We start from the raw sequence: 19,473 nt of genomic DNA on the forward strand, positions 1-19,473 counted from the left end.
TATTTCACTATACAATACATTATTCAGTCGTTTTTTCTGGTGTAAGATGTTACAAATGGCTCCAAAAACATGTACACGGTATTTAACCATAGGATCGTTAAACCTGATAGCGGTATAATTTCCGGGTGTTCATGAAGGCAACATAACAGCTCTTCCCAACATTGCTAGTTTCACCTAGCTAGCTCGCAGGCTAATGCGGCTACTATACAAACAGACGACGTTGCATTATTTATATGAAAAGTGGTATCCGGTAAAACAAAGCAAGTGTTTGTTACCGCTTTTCTATGGGATTTCTATTAACATACTCAAGCCATGGACGTCCTGCTCAGCCAACTTTAACAGCCAGCTATCGTTAATGTTAGCTGCGCAACGGCCGGTGGTAGCTGAGCTGGTTTTAGCCGACGAAATTAGCTGGATGCTAGTTTCCTGTGGCCTCAAATGCTTCAATGAATGGGGGTTGATGCAAGAAGTCATCACAAGGCAGCGATGTAAGCTTGCTACTACTAGCCGCCTCCTTTCCGTGATTGGTATGTTACTGTTGTTGGAAGAAGTGTAAAGCCTGGAGTTTGTTTGAGGAATCCTAACGACCAAGGAGGATTACGTTAGCCGACGAACATTACCAGCTAGTCCCAGACTAACCAACCGTGGACAAGTTTGTTGGGAATGCATCATCACGAAGAAATCATGCACTACCCAGGTAGCTACATAGACGTAGCAAAGTTAGCTTGCGGAACATAACATCGCGATCAACACTGTTGGAGCCGGAGTGTTTGTGTTCACAAACTTATTTCCAATTCTTCTTTTGGGTTTGTCTCTGGCCCAAGATTTCACCACAGAGTTGATTCTTATAAAGCTGTCGATGGTGAGAAGGGATGATGGCGTTGCGGACTGACCCTGCCCTCCGTCCCAGGTAGGGGAGTGGTGGTGGCGACTCTTCGATCTGGCCTGGCCCGCTGTGTGCGAGTGGTGGGAAAACATTGATCAGTAACCACACCGTTATTATATTCCTGCATTCACTTTCAGACCAGATTATGAATCGCCATTGCGACTGGGATGCCCTGTGAGTGAAGTGGTTTGTTATTGAGGGGATTTGAAAAATCATGATGGACACGGAGGAAGTTCCTCAAAAAGATCCTTACTGAAAACAATCATGGACTGTTGAACTCAAGTCGGTGCATTTTATTCAGTGTTATTTTTGAAGACTGTATCACTAGATCCACTTGAACATGTCCGGGTTTGCTGAGTTTGTCCCCCCTCCTGAATGCCCGGTTTTTGAGCCGAGTTGGGAGGATTTCTCGGATCCGTTAGGATTTATCAACAAGATCCGACCCATTGCTGAGAAAACGGGCATCTGCAAGATCCGACCCCCCGAGGTAAATACACACATAATTGTAAAGACTGGCTTCAAGTCTTAGTGGTTTTACCTGTTAGACTGTGTAGTTTGATTTGGGCCTGCTTGAATTCCCTAATAGCCAACAACACTAACGGTACTAGTTGCCATTACCCTAATAGAGGTCAAATAAGGCTTAATTTGTTTGCGCTCAGCTACACATATTTTTTAACTTTGGTGGCATTGGCTTTATTTTAGTGTTCAGAAAACTTTTAAAGGTCGAGGTGAATTCGGCACTTCCCAGTACAGGTCCTTTGTTTTTGTTTTCCTGATAGCTAGCTAAGTTAACGTTACAGTCCGGTGATTGTACCACGCTAGCTGCGAAGATGCGACATTGGGCCACACGCAGGCCTGTAGCTCCTGTCAGGGCATAACACCATAATTATACTGTATTTGTTATATGTTAGGATGACACACGACTATGTTAATGTGGTCCAATTGAATTTTAACAGTGTGGCACAGATTTAATTTCCTGTCAGAATAGACGTAAATATAACATAATGTCTTCAACCCGGCTGTATTTACGCACAGCTTGCCTGTACAAAAATAACCTCAAATACACTTGTCACATTGTGAGTAGGGGCATAGTGTTACTCTTAGCTCTTAAACTCACTTAATAAGCTCTGCTCATGTCAGTAATTTGTTCGGGAACAAGTTGCAGTGTAGTTGATGTCATTTCCTCATTGTATATACTGTTTTGGCACCAGTTAATATATCTGTTTTTGGGGGTTGTGTTTGTTTTTGTCTTGAAGGACTGGCAGCCTCCTTTCGCCTGTGATGTTCGCAACTTCCGTTTCACTCCTCGAGTACAAAGACTGAATGAACTTGAGGTGAGTTTGCCAGTGCATAATATGATCATGACAATAGTAATTCCTAAAGTTGTCATATGCGGCTTGATGAAGAATATAGTGCATTCAAGACGCTTTTAAATGGAATAGACATTTCTGGGTGTATGTGTGCAGCAAGTTTAAACATTTTCACATCACCAGGGTAGCATGGTCCCATGTCAAAATGCAGCAATTCAAAACATAACTTTGCCTGGTGTGCCCAGTGCGAACAATGGCAAAATATTCTGCTCCTGCATTTAAAAACTGTGCTCTTTCCTGTCTCTCATGCGTGGCAGGCCCTCACTCGGGTTAAGCTCAACTTTCTGGATCAGATCGCAAAGTTCTGGGAGCTGCAGGGATCCAAGATTCGATTCCCTCATGTGGAGAGAAAGATCCTAGATCTCTATCAGCTCAGCAAGGTAATGCTAGCTTAATTTTCTGTAGCTTTTTGTGTGCGAGTGCTTTTAGTGGATAAATGTGGGTGAATGTTTGTTATATTGATACAAGATCTTTTAGTACTTGTAGTATTAGTATTAGTATTTGTTTTTAGTGCTAAAATGTTTGTTTGTGCCCATAATACCATTTCAATTGGACGTGTGTGTGTGTGTGTTTCAGATTGTGTCATCAGAGGGTGGCTTTGAGATGGTATGTAAAGAGAAGAGGTGGTCCATGGTGGCAAGCCGAATGGGCTTCCCACCCGGTAAAGGCACAGGTTCACTGCTGCGCTCCCACTATGAGAGGATCCTGTACCCGTATGAGCTCTTCCAGTCTGGGGCCACGTTAACTGTGAGTTATGCTCAGCACAGTGCCAGTGCTTCATGTAGTAGCTCTAAAATTGTAATAATTCAGTAATGGGCTGCTAAATTAAATTTAACTAGATATAAATCATCAGAAATTCAGGGATAGGGTTAACCATCTTGGAAGTTTAAACGCCAATATATTAACTAAATTGGGTTGATTTTGCATTCAGATTCAGGACTGCAGTTATATGCAGCTTGAAACAGATACAGTGATGGAGAAAAGGGATACTTAGAGTATTCTTTGGATAATGACAATAAAATGTCTCATCTTCTACTTACTTTACATTTTCATTCTCATTACGGCTAATTTGTTTTCCCTACTTCCAGTGACACCAGCCAAATACTGTATAACTTGACCACATTGCAAAAGGTTTTGGGCCAAATAATGGTTTTGTTTTTGTTTTGTTTTTTTCACAGTCTGGCATGAAAAGTAAAACTTTTCCAAAATCTGATATCCTTTTACCTACACTTCTTTCTCCAATCAGGGCATCCAGAGACTATACGATGAGGGAGATGATGGAGAAGAAGTAGATGAGGGAGTTGGTGAGGAGGCGGTGGAGGAAGACGACCAAGATGAGGAGGACGAGAAGGAGAAAGATCGGGAGGGTGATTCAATGCAAAACAAAAAGCGGCTTCAGCCTGAGAGACGCTCCAGGCGCCTTAAGTCAGAGGTAACAAATAAAATCTGTGAAGTGATACTAGTGATACTAGTAACAGTCTGCACAGAAGATTCTCAAAAGTTTTCCCAAGCTGATCTCAAGTGTAACCATCTTTTCAAATAGCACGTGTGTTGAATATTTAGTCCTTTTTAATACAGACTTTTCTGCTCCCAGCATCTTTCTAACTGCCACTATCCAGATTTGCAGCTGTGGTTGTACACTCCCCTGAGGCTGTCTAACATTTGGTGTTTTAGCTGGATCACTCTGTTTCACAGTCTACTGTTGCTGTCGCTGTGTTTCTCTAGAGAGAAAACAAAGAGCCGAAAGGCCTCAAAATCTTCAGCGCAAGTCCCAAGATGGTCGGCTTGGAGATTGTGCCAGCTGGTAAGGATCGTGTTTTTGAGTTGACCTGTATTTTTACACATGACTGATCTGAACAACAAACCAGCTGTTACTGTGAGTGTTTCCTTTCTTTCATCTGGGCTTTTCCCCCTTTCACTAAGATGATGGGTTCAACAAGAAGCAGCGGCACCTCAAGGCCCAGGCATTCGCCATCAAAATGAGGCCTCGCAAGGAGACCCTGGAGGTCAACTTTGTGAGTAACAGTTCATTGTGTTTGATATTTGCCTGTTGGATGATGTCTAATTTGTTTCTGTCAATTGACATGACCCTCCTTGAATTGTCTGCATCACTGATGACACAGATCGACCTCTACCTCTGCCTCGTGTGTGGCCGCGGCGACGAGGAAGACCGGCTCTTGCTGTGCGATGGCTGTGACGACAGCTACCACACTTTCTGTCTGATCCCGCCGCTACAGGATGTGCCCAAGGGCGACTGGCGCTGCCCAAAATGTGTTGCTGAGGTAATATATATATATATATATATATTAAATAATATATGTAAATATTCTCACTTAATCATAGTCCTGCAAAGTTGCTAATAATGTCCTAACTTGTTTTCAATACTCATTAGTTTTTATGCATAATGAGCATGATCCTGTTGTAACAGATTTACTGTCCATTTTCCCTCACAGGAGTGCAGTAAGCCAAGGGAAGCATTTGGCTTTGAGCAGGCTGTGAGGGAATATACTCTTCAGAGCTTTGGAGAGATGGCCGATCAGTTCAAATCTGACTACTTCAACATGCCTGTTCACGTGTGTGAAATCCAATTTTTAAGTGACAATAAGTTTGCTGATATGGTTTAATGGATATCCTCATAACATATGGCTGTCCCATGTTCTGCTTTAAGGGTTAGAAGTTACACGAAGTTATCTCAGGCTTTTGCAGTGAAACCATGAAGCAGGAAGTTTCAATAGTCTCACTTTGTGCCCTCAGATGGTCCCCACAGAGTTGGTGGAGAAGGAGTTCTGGCGCCTGGTCAGCAGCATTGAGGAGGATGTCATTGTAGAGTATGGAGCTGATATCAGCTCCAAGGAAGTGGGCAGTGGATTTCCTATCAGGGATGGGAAGAGAAGGCTGCTGGGGGATGAAGAGGTAACGTTTTTATATAACAGATGCTTATAGCTGTTAAAATAATTAAAACGGGAACTAATTTGTGCCCTAAAGTCATTATCTGTAGTCATTTTGTTCCTCAGACCTCCTAAAAGTCTTTATGTCTTTTACTTAATGGTGTTTTAGTACAAATTTGGCCTGAAGTGAAACTAAGCCCCCTTTTAACTCTCCTATCAGGAGTATGCCAACTCAGGCTGGAACCTGAACAACATGCCAGTGCTGGAACAATCAGTGCTTACCCACATCAATGTGGACATCTCGGGCATGAAGGTGCCCTGGCTCTATGTGGGCATGTGTTTCTCTTCATTCTGCTGGCACATTGAGGACCACTGGAGTTACTCCATCAACTTTCTCCACTGGTAAGATTGTACAGATACACACAAGAGTTTATTAAAACTTTGATACATGTACGTGATAAGTGTATGTTCATGAAAAGTTTTTTTATTCCCAGTTGTGTTTATTGTCTCTGTTTCAGGGGTGAACCAAAGACTTGGTACGGAGTGCCAGCCTCTGCAGCAGAGCAGCTGGAGGCTGTAATGAAGAAGTTGGCTCCAGAGCTGTTTGACTCCCAGCCTGACCTCCTCCATCAGCTGGTCACTATCATGAATCCCAATGTCCTAATGGAACACGGTGTCCCTGTATGTAGCCTGGACTGGCGTAGACATTTGATGGGATTAGATATTGGTGACATGGCACCATTATTAAATCGACATGTGTGTATTTGCCCTCCTTAGGTGTACAGGACAAATCAGTGTGCAGGGGAGTTTGTGGTGACCTTCCCCAGGGCCTACCACAGTGGCTTCAATCAGGGATACAACTTTGCAGAGGCTGTTAACTTCTGCACGGCTGACTGGGTGAGGGGAAAGAAAAAAGCATATTCTTGTTCTTCCATTGAATTTTCTTTGTTGAATGTAGGTTTTCATATTTCACACTTGCCCTTCCCTAGTTACCTATGGGCCGGCAGTGTGTGGCCCATTACCGGCGACTCCACCGCTACTGCGTCTTCTCCCACGAAGAGCTGCTTTGCAAGATGGCTGCTGATCCAGAGAGCCTTGACGTGGAACTGGCTGCTGCTGTGTTCAAGGAAATGGGATATATGATGGAGGAGGAGACAAAACTCAGAAAGGCTGTTGAAGAAATGGTGAGAGGATTTTTTTGTTTTTTTTGTTTCAAATCTTTTATGGTGTAATCCTCATTAAACCTGACACCTTTATCTTAATGTGACAATTAAAACCTTAACAATTATCATCTGTTCCTTTTTCAAATGTGTAGACATGATGGTGTGAAATGTACAATGCATTTGCTCTTGTCACTCCTAACCTACAGGGGGTGCTATCCTCAGAGCAGGAAGTTTTTGAACTGGTTCCAGATGATGAACGCCAGTGCCGCAAATGTAAGACGACCTGTTTCCTGTCTGCACTGACCTGTTCTTGCAGCCCAGATCGTCTAGTCTGTCTTCACCATGCAGCAGATCTCTGTGACTGTCCACTTGGCAACAAATGTCTCCGGTGAGGGATCTTGCATTTGGCAGTATATTATTTGTAATTACATTGGCTTGCAGTGTCCTACTCTACATTTACCATATTAACATGTATATGTCTGCATGATATATTTCAGGTATCGCTATGATTTGGAGGAGTTTCCATCCATGCTGTACGGGGTCAAGACCCGAGCTCAATCATATGACACATGGGCGAAGAGGGTTACTGAGGCCTTGGCTGCAGACCAGAAGACCAAAAAAGGTTTTATGAACTTTACTGTTACTACTACAGAATATAGCACCAAAATTATTTTTTGTTTTTCTGGCATCTCATTTGTGTTTTTTTTTCTTTTACCTGTCTCACAGACCTTATAGAGCTCAAGGTTTTGCTGGAGGATGCAGAGGACAGGAAGTATCCTGAGAATGCTCTGTTCCGCCGTCTTAGGGAGATGGTCAAAGAGGCGGAGACGTGCTCTTCTGTGGCTCAGCTGCTGCTCAGCCGAAAACAGAGGCACAGGTCAGTGGACGTGGATTTGCAAAAGTTTAATTTAATGTAACAGTAAGCCAGCATACTGACAAATCACACCAGGTAGTACTATTGTATTTGAAAAGCAATGCCGTAACTGATTAGGTTCAAAGGTTTGACTAAATCATCACTCTCTTTCCATGTGGGCTTGCAGCAGCCGTCTGCGTTCTGAGAGCAGTCGTAATCGTACCAAACTGACAGTGGACGAGCTCAAGGCCTTTGTGGACCAGCTCTACAGGCTACCCTGCATCATCAGCCAGGCCCGACAAGTAAAAGTTAGTCCCTTCATACCTCATGGTTAGGGTAATATTTAGCTTATTTAGTTTTACACGGTTCATAATTTAATTTCTCTTTTCTTTTTTCTCTGTTCTACTATTCTCTATGGGCTTTCTGCAGGAGTTACTGGAGAATGTGGAGGACTTCCATGAGCGAGCCCAGGTAGCACTTTCAGACGAGATGCCCGATTCCTCTAAGCTGCAGGCACTGTTGGACCTAGGCCGTGGCCTGGATGTAGAGCTGCCTGAGCTGCCCCGACTAAAACAGGAGCTCCAGCAGGCGCGCTGGCTTGACGAGGTGAGCACCTGAAGTGCTTGCAACCTGTTTGTGGTGTGCTGTAACTGTGACCTCACATAATGTGCCATTCTTGTCGCATCCCAGGTGCGTATCACCCTGGCTGAGCCTCATCGGGTCACCCTGGAGCTGATGAAGAGGCTGATAGACTCGGGTGTGGGTCTGGCCCCCCACCATGCCGTGGAGAAGGCCATGGCTGAGCTGCAAGAGATTCTCACCATCTCAGAGAGGTGGGAGGACAAGGCTCGTGCCTGTCTGCAGGCCAGGTAAGATTACACATACACATGCAGAAATACAAACACAATGCTCAAAGTGTTCCTCAATAGCAATCACATTAACTGTATAATGACAAAAAATGTAGAGTTTCACTCATGTCTGTTACTATAATTTCAGGCCTCGACACAGCCTGGTGACCCTGGAGAGCATTGTGCTGGAAGCCAAGAACATCCCGGCATACCTACCCAATATTTTGGCCCTCAGAGAGGCCCTGCAGAAAGCAAAGGAGTGGACCTCTAAGGTGGAGGCCATCCAGAGTGGCAGTAGCTATGCTTATCTGGAACAACTGGAAAGCCTTTTGGCCAGGGGTCGCTCCATCCCTGTCCGCCTTGATCCGCTAGCCCAGGTGGAGTCTCAGGTGGCAGCAGCCCGGGCCTGGAGGGAACGTACTGCACGCACATTCCTCAAGAAGAACTCCACATACACACTGCTCCAGGTAGGTCGATAGGGAGGAATATTTATATGATGAAAATCAACTTTGAGTGGATTTGTCTGAAAAGATAAAAACTTACTGTGAGCCGAAGAAAAATTTTCGTTCAATTCTTATCTCTCTTCTTTAAGGTTCTCAGTCCTCGCGTGGACATTGGCATCTACGGAAACAGTAAGAGCAAGAGGAAGCGGGTCAAGGAGCTCATGGAAAAGGAGAGAGGCGGCTTTGATCCCGACACCCTGAGCGACCTGGAGGATAGCTTTGAGGAGGCGCGAGACCCTTCCACTGTCGTAGCAGCCTTCAAAGCCAAAGAGCAGAAAGAAGTGGAGGCCATCCATTCATTACGTGCTGCCAATTTAGCCAAGATGGCAATGGCTGACCGCATTGAGGAGGTCAAGTTCTGCCTGTGCCGAAAGACAGCCAGCGGCTTCATGTTGCAGTGTGAGCTCTGTAAGGACTGGTTCCATGGAGTGTGCGTGCCTCTGCCTAAGACGGGATCTCAGAAGAAAGTGGGTGTTGGTTGGCAGAGCAATAGCAAAGACTCCAAATTCCTGTGTCCGCTTTGTCAGCGATCAAGGAGGCCGAGGTTAGAGACCATCCTGTCACTGTTGGTGTCGCTGCAAAAACTGCCAGTGCGTCTGCCCGAAGGAGAGGCGCTCCAGTGTTTGACAGAGAGGGCAATGAGCTGGCAGGTATGTATAGATTTTTTTTATTATGATTGTCACTTCTCACCTTCTTTGTTAAATTCCATAGTTTTATTATTATCTTTATTACATACTCATCCATACTCTGGTCTAACTGTCCTTCCAGGACCGAGCACGTCAAGCACTGGCCACAGAGGAGCTGTCTTCGGCCCTAGCAAAGCTGTCTGTGCTGAGTCAGCGCATGGTCGAGCAAGCCGCAAGAGAGAAAACTGAGAAGATCATAAACGCTGAGCTTCAGAAAGCTGCTGCCAACCCTGACTTGCAGGTTCTTAAGATGAATGATTTTACATTGTTCTCATATCTGTTTTAATATGGTACAGCATCATTATGACTCTAGCGATGCAGGTTGTATTTTTTGTTTCTTGTACAGGGGGGTTAGGATGTAAATAGGAATTCACCAGAGGAGGGCACTGATTTGCAACATGAAATACACCACAGTATTGGCTTGATATTCTAAAACTGGAAATCTTTTCTTGAAAATGCTGGAAATTCCAGGAGTCATGATATAAAGTTAGATATAAATTTGTTGCTGACTGATGTTATATGTTAACTTTTCTTATGTTAAATATAAGAAACGTTATAGACATTAAATATACAGTATGCGTCTATATGTTACTGCTCTTCTCCAGGGCCACATCCAGACTTTTCAGCAGTCAGGTTTCAGCAGAGCCACATCACCCCGCCAGTCTGTGGACTACGACGACGAGGAGACGGACTCGGACGAGGACATCAGGGAAACCTACGGTTATGATATGAAGGTATGTGAGACAGCAAAGAGCTGCCTCTAAGTGACTCTGTTGTTCAAACACCATATGTGCAAAGTTGATTTGGTGATAAATGATTCATTTTCTTTCCATCTATGTCCTTTTTGTTTTAGGACCCAGGTGAAGTGAAGCCCTATCTGTTCTGTGATGAAGAGATTCCTGTTAAATCAGAAGAGGTGGTCAGTCACATGTGGCCGGCTGCCACTCCCTCCTTCTGCGCCGAACACGCCTACTCCTCAGCCTCTAAGTCATGTGTGCAAAGTGAGTTTATGTTTTTATCTGCTCTTGTTTTCTCTCCCGATGTAAGTCCCTTCGTCATCTCTTGCTCAAAATATTTAAATTCCAGACCTCGGCACACCCAGAAAGCAGCCCAGGAAGACCCCTCTGGTTCCTCGCAGCCTGGAGCCGCCGGTGCTTGAGCTGTCCCCACAGGCTAAGGCCCAGCTGGAGGAGCTGATGATGCTGGGAGACCTGCTGGAGGTGTCCCTGGATGAAACCCAGCACATCTGGAGGATTCTGCAGGCCACACACCCCCCCTCTGAGGAGAGATTCCTGCAGGTCATGGAGGTAGGGAGGTCATTTATTACACAACCTAATTGCACAGCCGGACGCCATGGCCAATGCTAGATAGTAACTTAGTATCTGAATGATGTTTGAGTTTATTGTTGGGTCAGTTTTGTTCATAGATAAAGCTGAAACTGCAGAACACACGTCTGCACCTTTCTTTTTGTTTTTCACAGCCTGAAGACTCTCTGATGGAGAAGCCTCTAAAGATTAAGCTTAAAGATTCAGAGAAGAAGAGGAAACGTAAGTTGGAAAGGGCGGAGCATCACCACATGCTAATGGCTGCTGCCGCCGCTGGTGGCGGAGCCTCAGCAATGGGCGAAATGCGACCAGCCAAGTCCAAAGAACTGAAAAGGGTCGGCCTAGAGCTCGGCTTGGGTGGAAAACCTAAGAAAAAGAAACTCAAACTCAACCTCGACAAGAACCGGGAGATGAAACAACTGGCCAAAAGGCTAGCCAAGGAGGAGAAAGAGAGGAAGAGGAAGGAGAAAGCTGCCGCCAAGGCTGAGGCAATCAGGGAGGGGCTAGAAAAGAGGAAGGAGAAGAAGATTCTCGACATTCCCTCCAAATATGACTGGTCTGGAGCTGAGGACTCCAATGATGAGAACGCTGTATGTGCAGCCAAGAACTGCCAGAGACCCTGCAAAGATAAGGTGAGGACTTCATGACAAATATATTTACTCTGTGTTGTTTGCTAATGAAACCTGTCTTCTCATAAATATATGTCTGACTTTAAGCATGTCATATCAATATCCGTATTGTCAGGATGTCATGTTGCAGTACTGGAGAAACAAGGGGGTGAATAGCAAATGGTTATAGACCTTTATGGATTAATAATTAACCAAGGTCAAAGACGATCAGTGTGACGTGTGAAAGTACACTGTTACATTTAATAATTACCTAATATTGACATATGGAAGTTTTTACTAGATTATTCAAAAATCTGTTATGTTATACTATACTTTATGTCCCAAAAAGGAAGGAACTGCTACAAATAAATATTTACATTTTTAGTTATTGTGTTCATTGATGATCATTGTTCTGCCTTCAGATGTTTTCTTTTGCCCAACCAGCAGTCCAAAACCCAAACGCAGTGAGTTTACACATATAGAACAGTTTTATTGTGGAAAAAACATCTAAATTATTTGAAAGGCCTTTGGTAGGTTGGATTAGGATAGATTAAGGATTGGTGTTAGAGTTAATCTAAATACAATTCTGAATGACTGGCATCATACTGGATTGCAGAGCTAGTAACAAATATGTATTCTGTTCTAATAAATTAAGTTTATTACAATAAATAAAGTTCAGCACCCAGCATGTCCCAAATAATTCATTGTCAAGTAATGTTGTTCCGCTTAATCCTGCCTCACACGTGTGTTTCTGTATTTCCAGGTGGACTGGGTTCAGTGCGATGGTGGCTGTGATGAGTGGTTCCACCAGGTGTGCGTGGGCGTGTCGTGCGAAATGGCCGAGAATGAGGACTACATCTGCGTGGATTGCTCCCGCAAGGTCGCCGGGGGAGGCGGAGGGATGACCATGGAGGCAGTGCCGGAGGAGAGCATCGTGGTGCTTTCGACGTCAATGTGCAGCAGCAGCATGCAGAGCCTGCCCTCATCCTCCGACGTGGCCTCGTGGTCCCACGTATCCTCCACTTCTCACCTGAACCCAGCAACTTCACATCAGCAGCAGCAGCAAGAGCCTCAGCAGGGCAGTTAGCGCTAAAAACTGCCGTAGGACTGACTTTGAATACTGTACCTCACGCAAGCATAACACAAAACCCAGTATCCAGGCTAGAGTTTGAACCTGTAAGACAGTACGATGCTGAGGGAAAGAAAAACACTTAAGTGAATGAGTTTTGGCAGAAGACAGACAAACCAAGGGCATATGTGGATTATAGAGCACAAGAAAAAAGGACAAGTTGCATCTGGAACGCGGAGAAGATTCCTATTTTCACCAAACGGTTCACAAGAAAAGACATGATGTCTCTCCAAGATGTGTTGAAAAGGTTGTTAGCGCACAAACAAGACTTAACCCTCACTCGGCTTTCTTTTTAGGTCTAGAATCACCCACCAGCTACTTCCTGGTCCTCCTCTCTACAATAACAAGCCATCAGTAAACTGACACACACACACACACGCACACACACTTACTCCAGCTGTTGTATTCAGTGCAAATAAACAAATGTGTTCCGAGTCGTGTTTAACTGGACATCCTGAACCTCTGCCTGGCCCTGTGGACAGTAACATCTCAATATGTAGGACTCCTGACTAGGAAAACAAATGTTTGTAACGTAGTGGAATTATTTATAATGTACATAGCTTTTAAGCGATTAAACTAATGGATTGTGGCTTTTTTTTGTTTGTTTTCTCACCTTTAATAAACCGTTCCTAGTCAAACGATTGATAATTGTGGTGTTTGTCTGTTTGAATGTCAGTTTTGTAATAAGGTGGACTATGTTTGATTGTTAATATTTCGAAATTTTAACAATCTGTCAAATCTAAAACTTAACTTACAGGGTGTGTTTTAATATATTCTCTGGAAAGTCAGAATTGGACTGATAAGGTATCATTAAGGGCTCAACAGTGACTTTAAGTCACGGTATTGATCAGTTTATTGATTTATAGATGTGAGTTGACCTTGTGTTACTCATTAGCTCCATGTCAGTCAACATGGTTAATGTTGTGGGGCTCTCACATGTTAAATTACATGTTGCACGTGCTTTAGTCAGAAAAAGTAAAGTCTTCTTTTTTATTTACCATGCTTTTTAATAAACTTTATATTGTGATTTTTCATTCATTTTAAAAATTTCAGCAGTTTGTTATAGGATTTACACATAAATGCAATTCTGAATCAGAACTATTACTGAGAAACTCACCTCAGTCACGGAAGACAGAGAGAAATAAGTCGTCACAACTTACTGCCAGACATTAATGAAATGTAATGATTCTTCATCTACTACAAAACTTTTTTTTTTTTCTCTGATGCGTTCCATCTTCACCACCTGCTGCAGGCGGCTGTGTCAGCTGTCGTGCCACCACCACCGGCTGCACTACGGCAGATGCATTTCTTTGTCAGAAAGGCAATGCACAGTATAAGAAAAAGGGACGACATCAGTATACGTGATGATGAGATTACCATACGGTTTCTCTCTTTGAGGCCGTCCACTGTAGCTGACACAGGCTCAGACTTGTCCAGCATCATTCTACTGGATTTTTATGGTGCACCTCATTTTAACCGTGGCGCCGTGGTACTGTATGTGATGTACTTTGCTCTGAAAGGGGGAAGACATTGGGAAATAAGGTGGAGGCTGGCCTTAGTGTAGCATTACAATCCCCCACCCCCTCACTGAAGTCATGTTAAACACTAAAACACGAGCTCTTAACAGATAAATCTCCAGAGACTTGAAACCATACTCAGCGCAGGACAGAGATGAAAGGTAAGCCACACGTCAGTGATATTTTCAGTTCAATTTAGAATGTTTTTTTTTATTGAAGACATTTTTTTTCCTACTATGCTGGTTGTTATTTTGCATTTAAGTTGGAAAAACAGCATTCCACTTACACTTCATAACAAAAACTGTGAATGTGCAAGTGTGAATGAATCTTTTTTGTTTGGTGTTTTCTAACGAATCTCATTGGTTTGACATGATCACTTGCACACTCTCCGTCTGGAATGGCCTTGACTATTACTGACAATAGCCGGTGTCAATAGCTTCTTTAACCTGCTGCACTCCTCCTCTTCTCTCTGTCTGGTTTGTAGGCGACACCGCCAAATCAGGCCTCCCCAATGGCAACAGCAGACCCAAAGACCCGCTAGCAACCTCAGAGGAGAAGATGGAGGAGAGGGGCCAGTGGAGCAACAAGCTGGAGTTTATACTGTCGGTCGCCGGCTCCATCATTGGGCTGGGCAATGTGTGGCGCTTCCCTTACCTCTGCTACAAGAACGGAGGAGGTGAGTGGGAGAAGAAGGAATAAATACATGAATGGAGGCAATGTCAGATGATATATAGTGGCATATGGAGCAGGAACCTGATTGGTATTAAAAGAATTTAATACTACTCCCTGGGGTCCTTTTATAGTCCACCATGCAGACTTTTTGTTACACACACGTGATGATTGACCACAGCTGACATAAAACTGGCACCACATTTCAACTGGAACTAAAAAGCAGATATAGGCTGTACAGCCGCTCTTAATGGAATAAATCAAACCCTGCTGCATGTCCCCGTCTCTATGCACGTGCGTGTGACGCTGCTAAATTCAAACACTTGCCTTTTATCCTTCCATGGGGTGGCAGGGGTGAGGGTTCAGGACCGAGCCGGGTCAGACAGCTGTTGTTGCTCCTCGCTCACAGCAGATAGGCGGAAATCTGAGCACGTCAAACATCCTCGGTCGCCCAACGGGACGTCAACAGAAAAGCTGAAAGAGAGCAGCAGTGGCTTAGATAAAAGCGTGTCTACAAGAAACAAGATTTAGAAAACATCTTCAGACCATTATGACTGCACATTCTTTCTTATAGTCAGTTAAATTATTATTGTACTGTACACGAAGTACCCAGCATCTGCTTATTGCATGTAACATGCTTGGTCTTAACTTGAATCCTTTGCTCTTTCACACCTTAGGTGCATTCCTCATCCCGTACCTAATCTTCCTGTTCACCTGTGGCGTTCCAGTCTTCTTCCTGGAAACAGCCCTTGGCCAATACACCAGTGAGGGAGGCATAACCTGCTGGAGAAAAATAAGTCCTTTGTTTGAAGGTAAGGATGACAGGTATATCACCTGAAGCCATAGATGAATGACAGAATGAACACAGGCCAAGAGGTCAAGGGGCAACTGTGTTTGAAGTCAGTCGTACAAGGAGATAATGAAATATGCAAATGTAATTTCTGCAGGTCTCGGCTATGGTACCCAGGTGATAGTGACTCTGTTGAACTTCTATTACATCATTGTTCTGGCGTGGGGCATTTTCTACCTGTCTTTCTCGTTCTCTTGGGACCTGGCTTGGTCATCATGCAACAACACATGGAACACGGGTAACAAGTGTGCATCAAAACACAGTAGAGGTTCCTGCCGGTGATATAAGTCAGATATTCTCCACTTTCTCTTTTTCCTGTAGAGAACTGTGTGGAGTTTCAGAGGAGAAACATCTCAGCCAACCCGACGATCAACATAAATGCCACCTCTCCTGTCATAGAGTTCTGGGAGTAAGTTGTCCAATAGCATAATGTCCTCCTATTAATTTATTACTGACATAATAATGACTATTTTTATTGTGTCTCTGCAGGAGAAGAGCACTGAGGATTTCCCCCGGCATCGACCACATGGGTTCTCTGAACTGGGACCTGGCCCTGTGTTTGTTCATCGCCTGGGTGATGTGTTACTTCTGCATCTGGAAAGGGGTGAAATCCACAGGGAAGGTGGGTCTGATTTCACTTAATCTTGTGGTGGTAAAATCTATTTGTTTTCCCAAGTGCAGTTCACGGGCACAATAACAACGGCTTCGGGGCTATGTTTTTGTTTTTGGCATGTTTCTTGTGTGCATATTTAACACCACTCTCCAAATACTTAGGTGGTCTACTTCACTGCAACCTTCCCCTATGTGATGCTTGCTGTGCTGCTCATCAGAGGGCTCACCCTGCCTGGTGCTGGGATCGGCATCCAATTCTACCTTTACCCCGACCTGGGCCGACTAGCAGACCCACAGGTATCATCATCTCTCATACACTGAAGTTCTACAATATCATGATGGTGTTGTTACCCTCAAACTATTCAAACACACTCATCCTTTACACAAAATCCCCAAAATCCAAGAGGGGACATTTGTGAGTTCACCTGGTGTTCGGCTCCCTGTGGTCAAGGCCACACAAGGTACAAGTATCCCATGGTTCTCTGCTGGGGAGTCAAGTTTCTGCTGAGTCCATCTGCTCTCAATAGACTCTACTGGGACTGTAAACACAAGCTCTACTAGGAGTGAGCTGAAGATTCACTGTGGGAGGAATGCTGTTACTATCTGCCATTTAACATCACTTTCAGTAGCTTTTGATTGTTTTGTTTTTTTCTTTCTGTACTAGGTGTGGATGGATGCTGGCACCCAGATCTTCTTCTCCTATGCCATCTGTTTGGGGTCTCTGACAGCTCTGGGCAGCTACAACAAATACAACAATAACTGCTACAGGTAAAAGCATGAGCTTACTTAAGTACAAAATATACAACAACCATCCCATTTTGAAACTACATTGTTGAGCTTTTGCACAGCTCATCTTTTATCATCATCGGTAATAATACAAACCTCATCTCGGTCGCAGAGATTGCATGGCGCTGTGCTTTCTCAACAGCGGCACCAGCTTCGTGGCAGGCTTCGCAATCTTCTCCATCCTGGGTTTCATGTCTTACGAACAGAATGTTCCCATCTCGGAAGTGGCGGAATCTGGTGAGGCTTTCCATAAACGGTCATCTGTTTTTGTCCCTTTGGCCAAGTGTTTAAACCATAGTCACTTTCAATTCTTGGTTTTCAGTTGATGTTTTCTTGCTTGTGTCTGTACAGGTCCTGGCCTGGCCTTCATAGCGTACCCCCGTGCTGTCAGCATGATGCCCTTTTCTCCTCTCTGGGCTGCCCTTTTCTTTATAATGATTGTTTTTCTGGGGCTGGACAGCCAGGTAGAAAAGCCCATTATAAATCAAATAATGACGTATCTTGCTCTCCACATTGGCCCTGATTATTATACAAATTTAGTCTAACCTAAAACTTTATTTTTCTTTTAGGAGAGTTGCACTTTTTCCCATTTTGTTTCGCTCTTAACTCTCTCTCTGCTCTTCTCTTCAACAGTTTGTGTGTGTTGAGAGTCTTGCGACGGCAATAGTTGACATGTATCCCGCTGTGTTCCGCCGTAAAAACCGCAGGGAGCTCTTCCTGTTAGCCGTCGTCCTCTTCTCCTTCCTCATGGGTCTCATCATGCTGATGGAGGTAGGGGCCACACACAGATGCAGACCTCTACATACAGCACCATTATGCACCTGTTTGCAGAGAAAACTCTGCAAACAGGTGGTTTTCTGTCATATATTTCCTATATAATCATTGTTCACTCAGACTAATAATATGAACAGACTCTGAATAATTAGATGTGAACAAGTCCCCCAGTTCCTACCCTAACTGGCTGACCTCAGGGGGTTAAGAAGTTTCTGCTTGAGTCATTTTTGGTTTTAAATGAGCATAAGATCAACATTTATTTAAGTAAATCTTGAGAAAATCATGGTTATTTCAAATATAAATAGATTATGAGTATAGTAATATGTATCATTGCTCTCCTCTCTCTTTTCCTCTGTAGGGGGGCATGTATGTCTTCCAGCTCTTTGATTACTATGCAGCCAGTGGCATGTGTCTTCTCTTCATGTCCATCTTTGAGACTGTCTGCATTGCATGGGTCTACGGTAAGGGAAGCACACGTGAAACTGTGTGTTTGGCTGTTTTTTGTTTGTTTGTTTAACAACTTAGAGTCATTTGCAGATATTCTGCCACAGTTTTTAAGGTTCGGCATAGAAAGACATGTCTGTACTGTGTTTTTCCAGGTGCAGATCGCTTTTATGACAACATCGAGGACATGATTGGCTATCGCCCAGGGCCTTACATCAAGTACTGTTGGTTGTTCTTCACCCCAGCCACTTGCATTGTGAGTGTCAACAAACTGAGTAGTATGATGGCTTTCCAAAAACGACACAGGCCGACAACAACTGAGGCATTCTGCTCTTCCAAGATATGAAAAGGAATCAGCTGTTCATTTTTTTCACAAATAATAATATTTGTCTTTCTCTCCAGGGTACTTTTGCCTTCTCCCTCATAAAATACACTCCTCTTAAGTACAACAATGAGTATGTGTACCCATGGTGGGGTTATGTCATTGGCTGGTTGCTCGCACTCTCCTCCATGGTCTGCATTCCTCTTTGGATGGTGTACAAGATCAGCACAACCCAGGGGACGCTCCGAGAGGTAATGTTGATCTGGAAATCTGTTGTCAGTTCTGGTCTGAATACTTCCTGAAGACTCTGCATACATTCAAAAAAGGTAGCAACAGTTTCTGTTGTTCTTTCCACAGCGCATCCAGCTGCTGATCACTCCATCTGATCATTTACCTAAAACCAAGAGAGAGCAGGAGAGGTTACTGGCCATCTTCACTCCTGATGGAGATGCTACCATGAGTAGAAATGGCTACTTTCCTGTCTCAGAGGCAGACTCCAGCTTATGATCCTCCTGTTATGATGTGTATGGGAGAAACACCTGGGATTTGGTTATGTCTTTGACTTGCCGCACCCTTTCTCCACCCCTCCATCCAAGATCGATGCAAGGAAAACTCTTTGAAACCAAGAGATCATCTACTTTAAGAAGATGAGACAGGAAATAATAGGCTTGTTGTGTCTGGGGTTATATGGCATCTTCATTTGTGATCCATTTACATTTATTGTGGAGACAGATGCACGGGTTGCACCCAAAGTTTGACAGTGAATGTTTTTAGAATGAGTAGTAAAGGTGAATTGTGTGGAAATGTATAAGACGTCAAAATCATTAATAGAACAGATTCAGCATTTTATGTGACTGGAAAGTGGGCTACATGTAAATTACCTACTGAAGTCTCTTTGGGTATCTGTATCTCTTTTTGTATTTACATGAATTTCCATAAATAAAATATTTGTGTAAACCATAGAATACCAGTGAAAAGTTTAATTACAACAACATGGAAGTGCAGTAGCTTTGGGACTAACATGCTATGTAAAATGAAGTTTCATATTTTGTACTGTAACATAGTATAACTGTACAAATAAGTGTGAATCATCTAAGTATATTTTTGAATAAACATGCCTACTTTAACGTTGCCTTGCACCATCTTATCAACCTAAACATAATTTCGTCTTTTCTTCAAATTTGTCAAAGAAGCTCTTAATCATGAACTGTAAGCATTGGGTTTGAAATGTACAGTATGG

At 43.7% G+C, this 19,473-nt stretch overlaps 2 protein-coding genes across 3 annotated transcripts; both read left to right on the forward strand.

Annotated features, from left to right (window-relative positions):
• Window positions 1–114: 114 nt before the first annotated feature.
• Window positions 115–12,901, forward strand: kdm5a (lysine (K)-specific demethylase 5A). 2 transcript variants are annotated; one of them, XM_026362901.1, is made up of 29 exons: window positions 115–697; window positions 825–1,373; window positions 2,143–2,220; window positions 2,514–2,636; window positions 2,833–3,003; window positions 3,503–3,688; window positions 3,982–4,060; window positions 4,180–4,271; window positions 4,380–4,538; window positions 4,710–4,829; window positions 5,011–5,169; window positions 5,365–5,546; window positions 5,663–5,825; window positions 5,922–6,041; window positions 6,134–6,328; window positions 6,514–6,695; window positions 6,805–6,929; window positions 7,034–7,184; window positions 7,348–7,468; window positions 7,590–7,766; window positions 7,851–8,029; window positions 8,157–8,475; window positions 8,601–9,161; window positions 9,280–9,438; window positions 9,803–9,931; window positions 10,051–10,198; window positions 10,284–10,504; window positions 10,678–11,154; window positions 11,894–12,217. In XM_026362901.1, the coding sequence occupies exons 2-29, from the start codon at window positions 1,227–1,229 to the stop codon at window positions 12,215–12,217; spliced, it is 5,247 nt and encodes a 1,748-aa protein (XP_026218686.1). In that variant the 5' UTR covers window positions 115–697; window positions 825–1,226. The 2 variants fall into 2 exon arrangements, with proteins under 2 accessions (XP_026218686.1, XP_026218687.1); XM_026362902.1 differs by lacking the exon at window positions 115–697 and having other exon boundaries at window positions 1,227–1,373; window positions 11,894–12,901.
• Window positions 12,902–13,897: 996 nt separating this feature from the next.
• On the forward strand, window positions 13,898–19,344 carry LOC113163876 (sodium- and chloride-dependent GABA transporter 2-like). Its single transcript, XM_026362907.1, has 15 exons — window positions 13,898–13,937; window positions 14,261–14,452; window positions 15,123–15,257; window positions 15,393–15,533; window positions 15,617–15,704; window positions 15,785–15,917; window positions 16,070–16,204; window positions 16,572–16,675; window positions 16,806–16,930; window positions 17,045–17,157; window positions 17,327–17,464; window positions 17,826–17,928; window positions 18,067–18,167; window positions 18,314–18,484; window positions 18,591–19,344. Exons 1-15 carry the CDS (start codon window positions 13,931–13,933, stop codon window positions 18,738–18,740), a joined length of 1,836 nt encoding a protein of 611 aa, XP_026218692.1. The 5' UTR covers window positions 13,898–13,930; the 3' UTR covers window positions 18,741–19,344.
• The last annotated feature ends 129 nt before the right edge of the window (window positions 19,345–19,473 follow it).

This window comes from Anabas testudineus, chromosome 23 (genome assembly GCF_900324465.2).
Source record: "Anabas testudineus chromosome 23, fAnaTes1.2, whole genome shotgun sequence".
Lineage (NCBI taxonomy): Eukaryota > Metazoa > Chordata > Actinopteri > Anabantiformes > Anabantidae > Anabas > Anabas testudineus.

What these genes read in the sequence shown, in the direction of transcription:
- LOC113163876 (XM_026362907.1), top strand. An exon ending in CCTGTCATAGAGTTCTGGGA is followed by an intron (nt 15,705 to 15,784) that starts GTAAGTTGTCCA and finishes GTGTCTCTGCAG; the next exon opens with GAGAAGAGCACTGAGGATTT. An exon ending in CCCAGGGGACGCTCCGAGAG is followed by an intron (nt 18,485 to 18,590) that starts GTAATGTTGATC and finishes TTCTTTCCACAG; the next exon opens with CGCATCCAGCTGCTGATCAC.
- kdm5a (XM_026362901.1), top strand. Translation starts at nt 1,227, where the DNA reads ATGTCCGGGTTTGCTGAGTTTGTCCCCCCTCCTGAATGCCCGGTTTTT. An exon ending in CCTACGGTTATGATATGAAG is followed by an intron (nt 9,932 to 10,050) that starts GTATGTGAGACA and finishes TTTTTGTTTTAG; the next exon opens with GACCCAGGTGAAGTGAAGCC. An exon ending in GATTCCTGCAGGTCATGGAG is followed by an intron (nt 10,505 to 10,677) that starts GTAGGGAGGTCA and finishes TGTTTTTCACAG; the next exon opens with CCTGAAGACTCTCTGATGGA.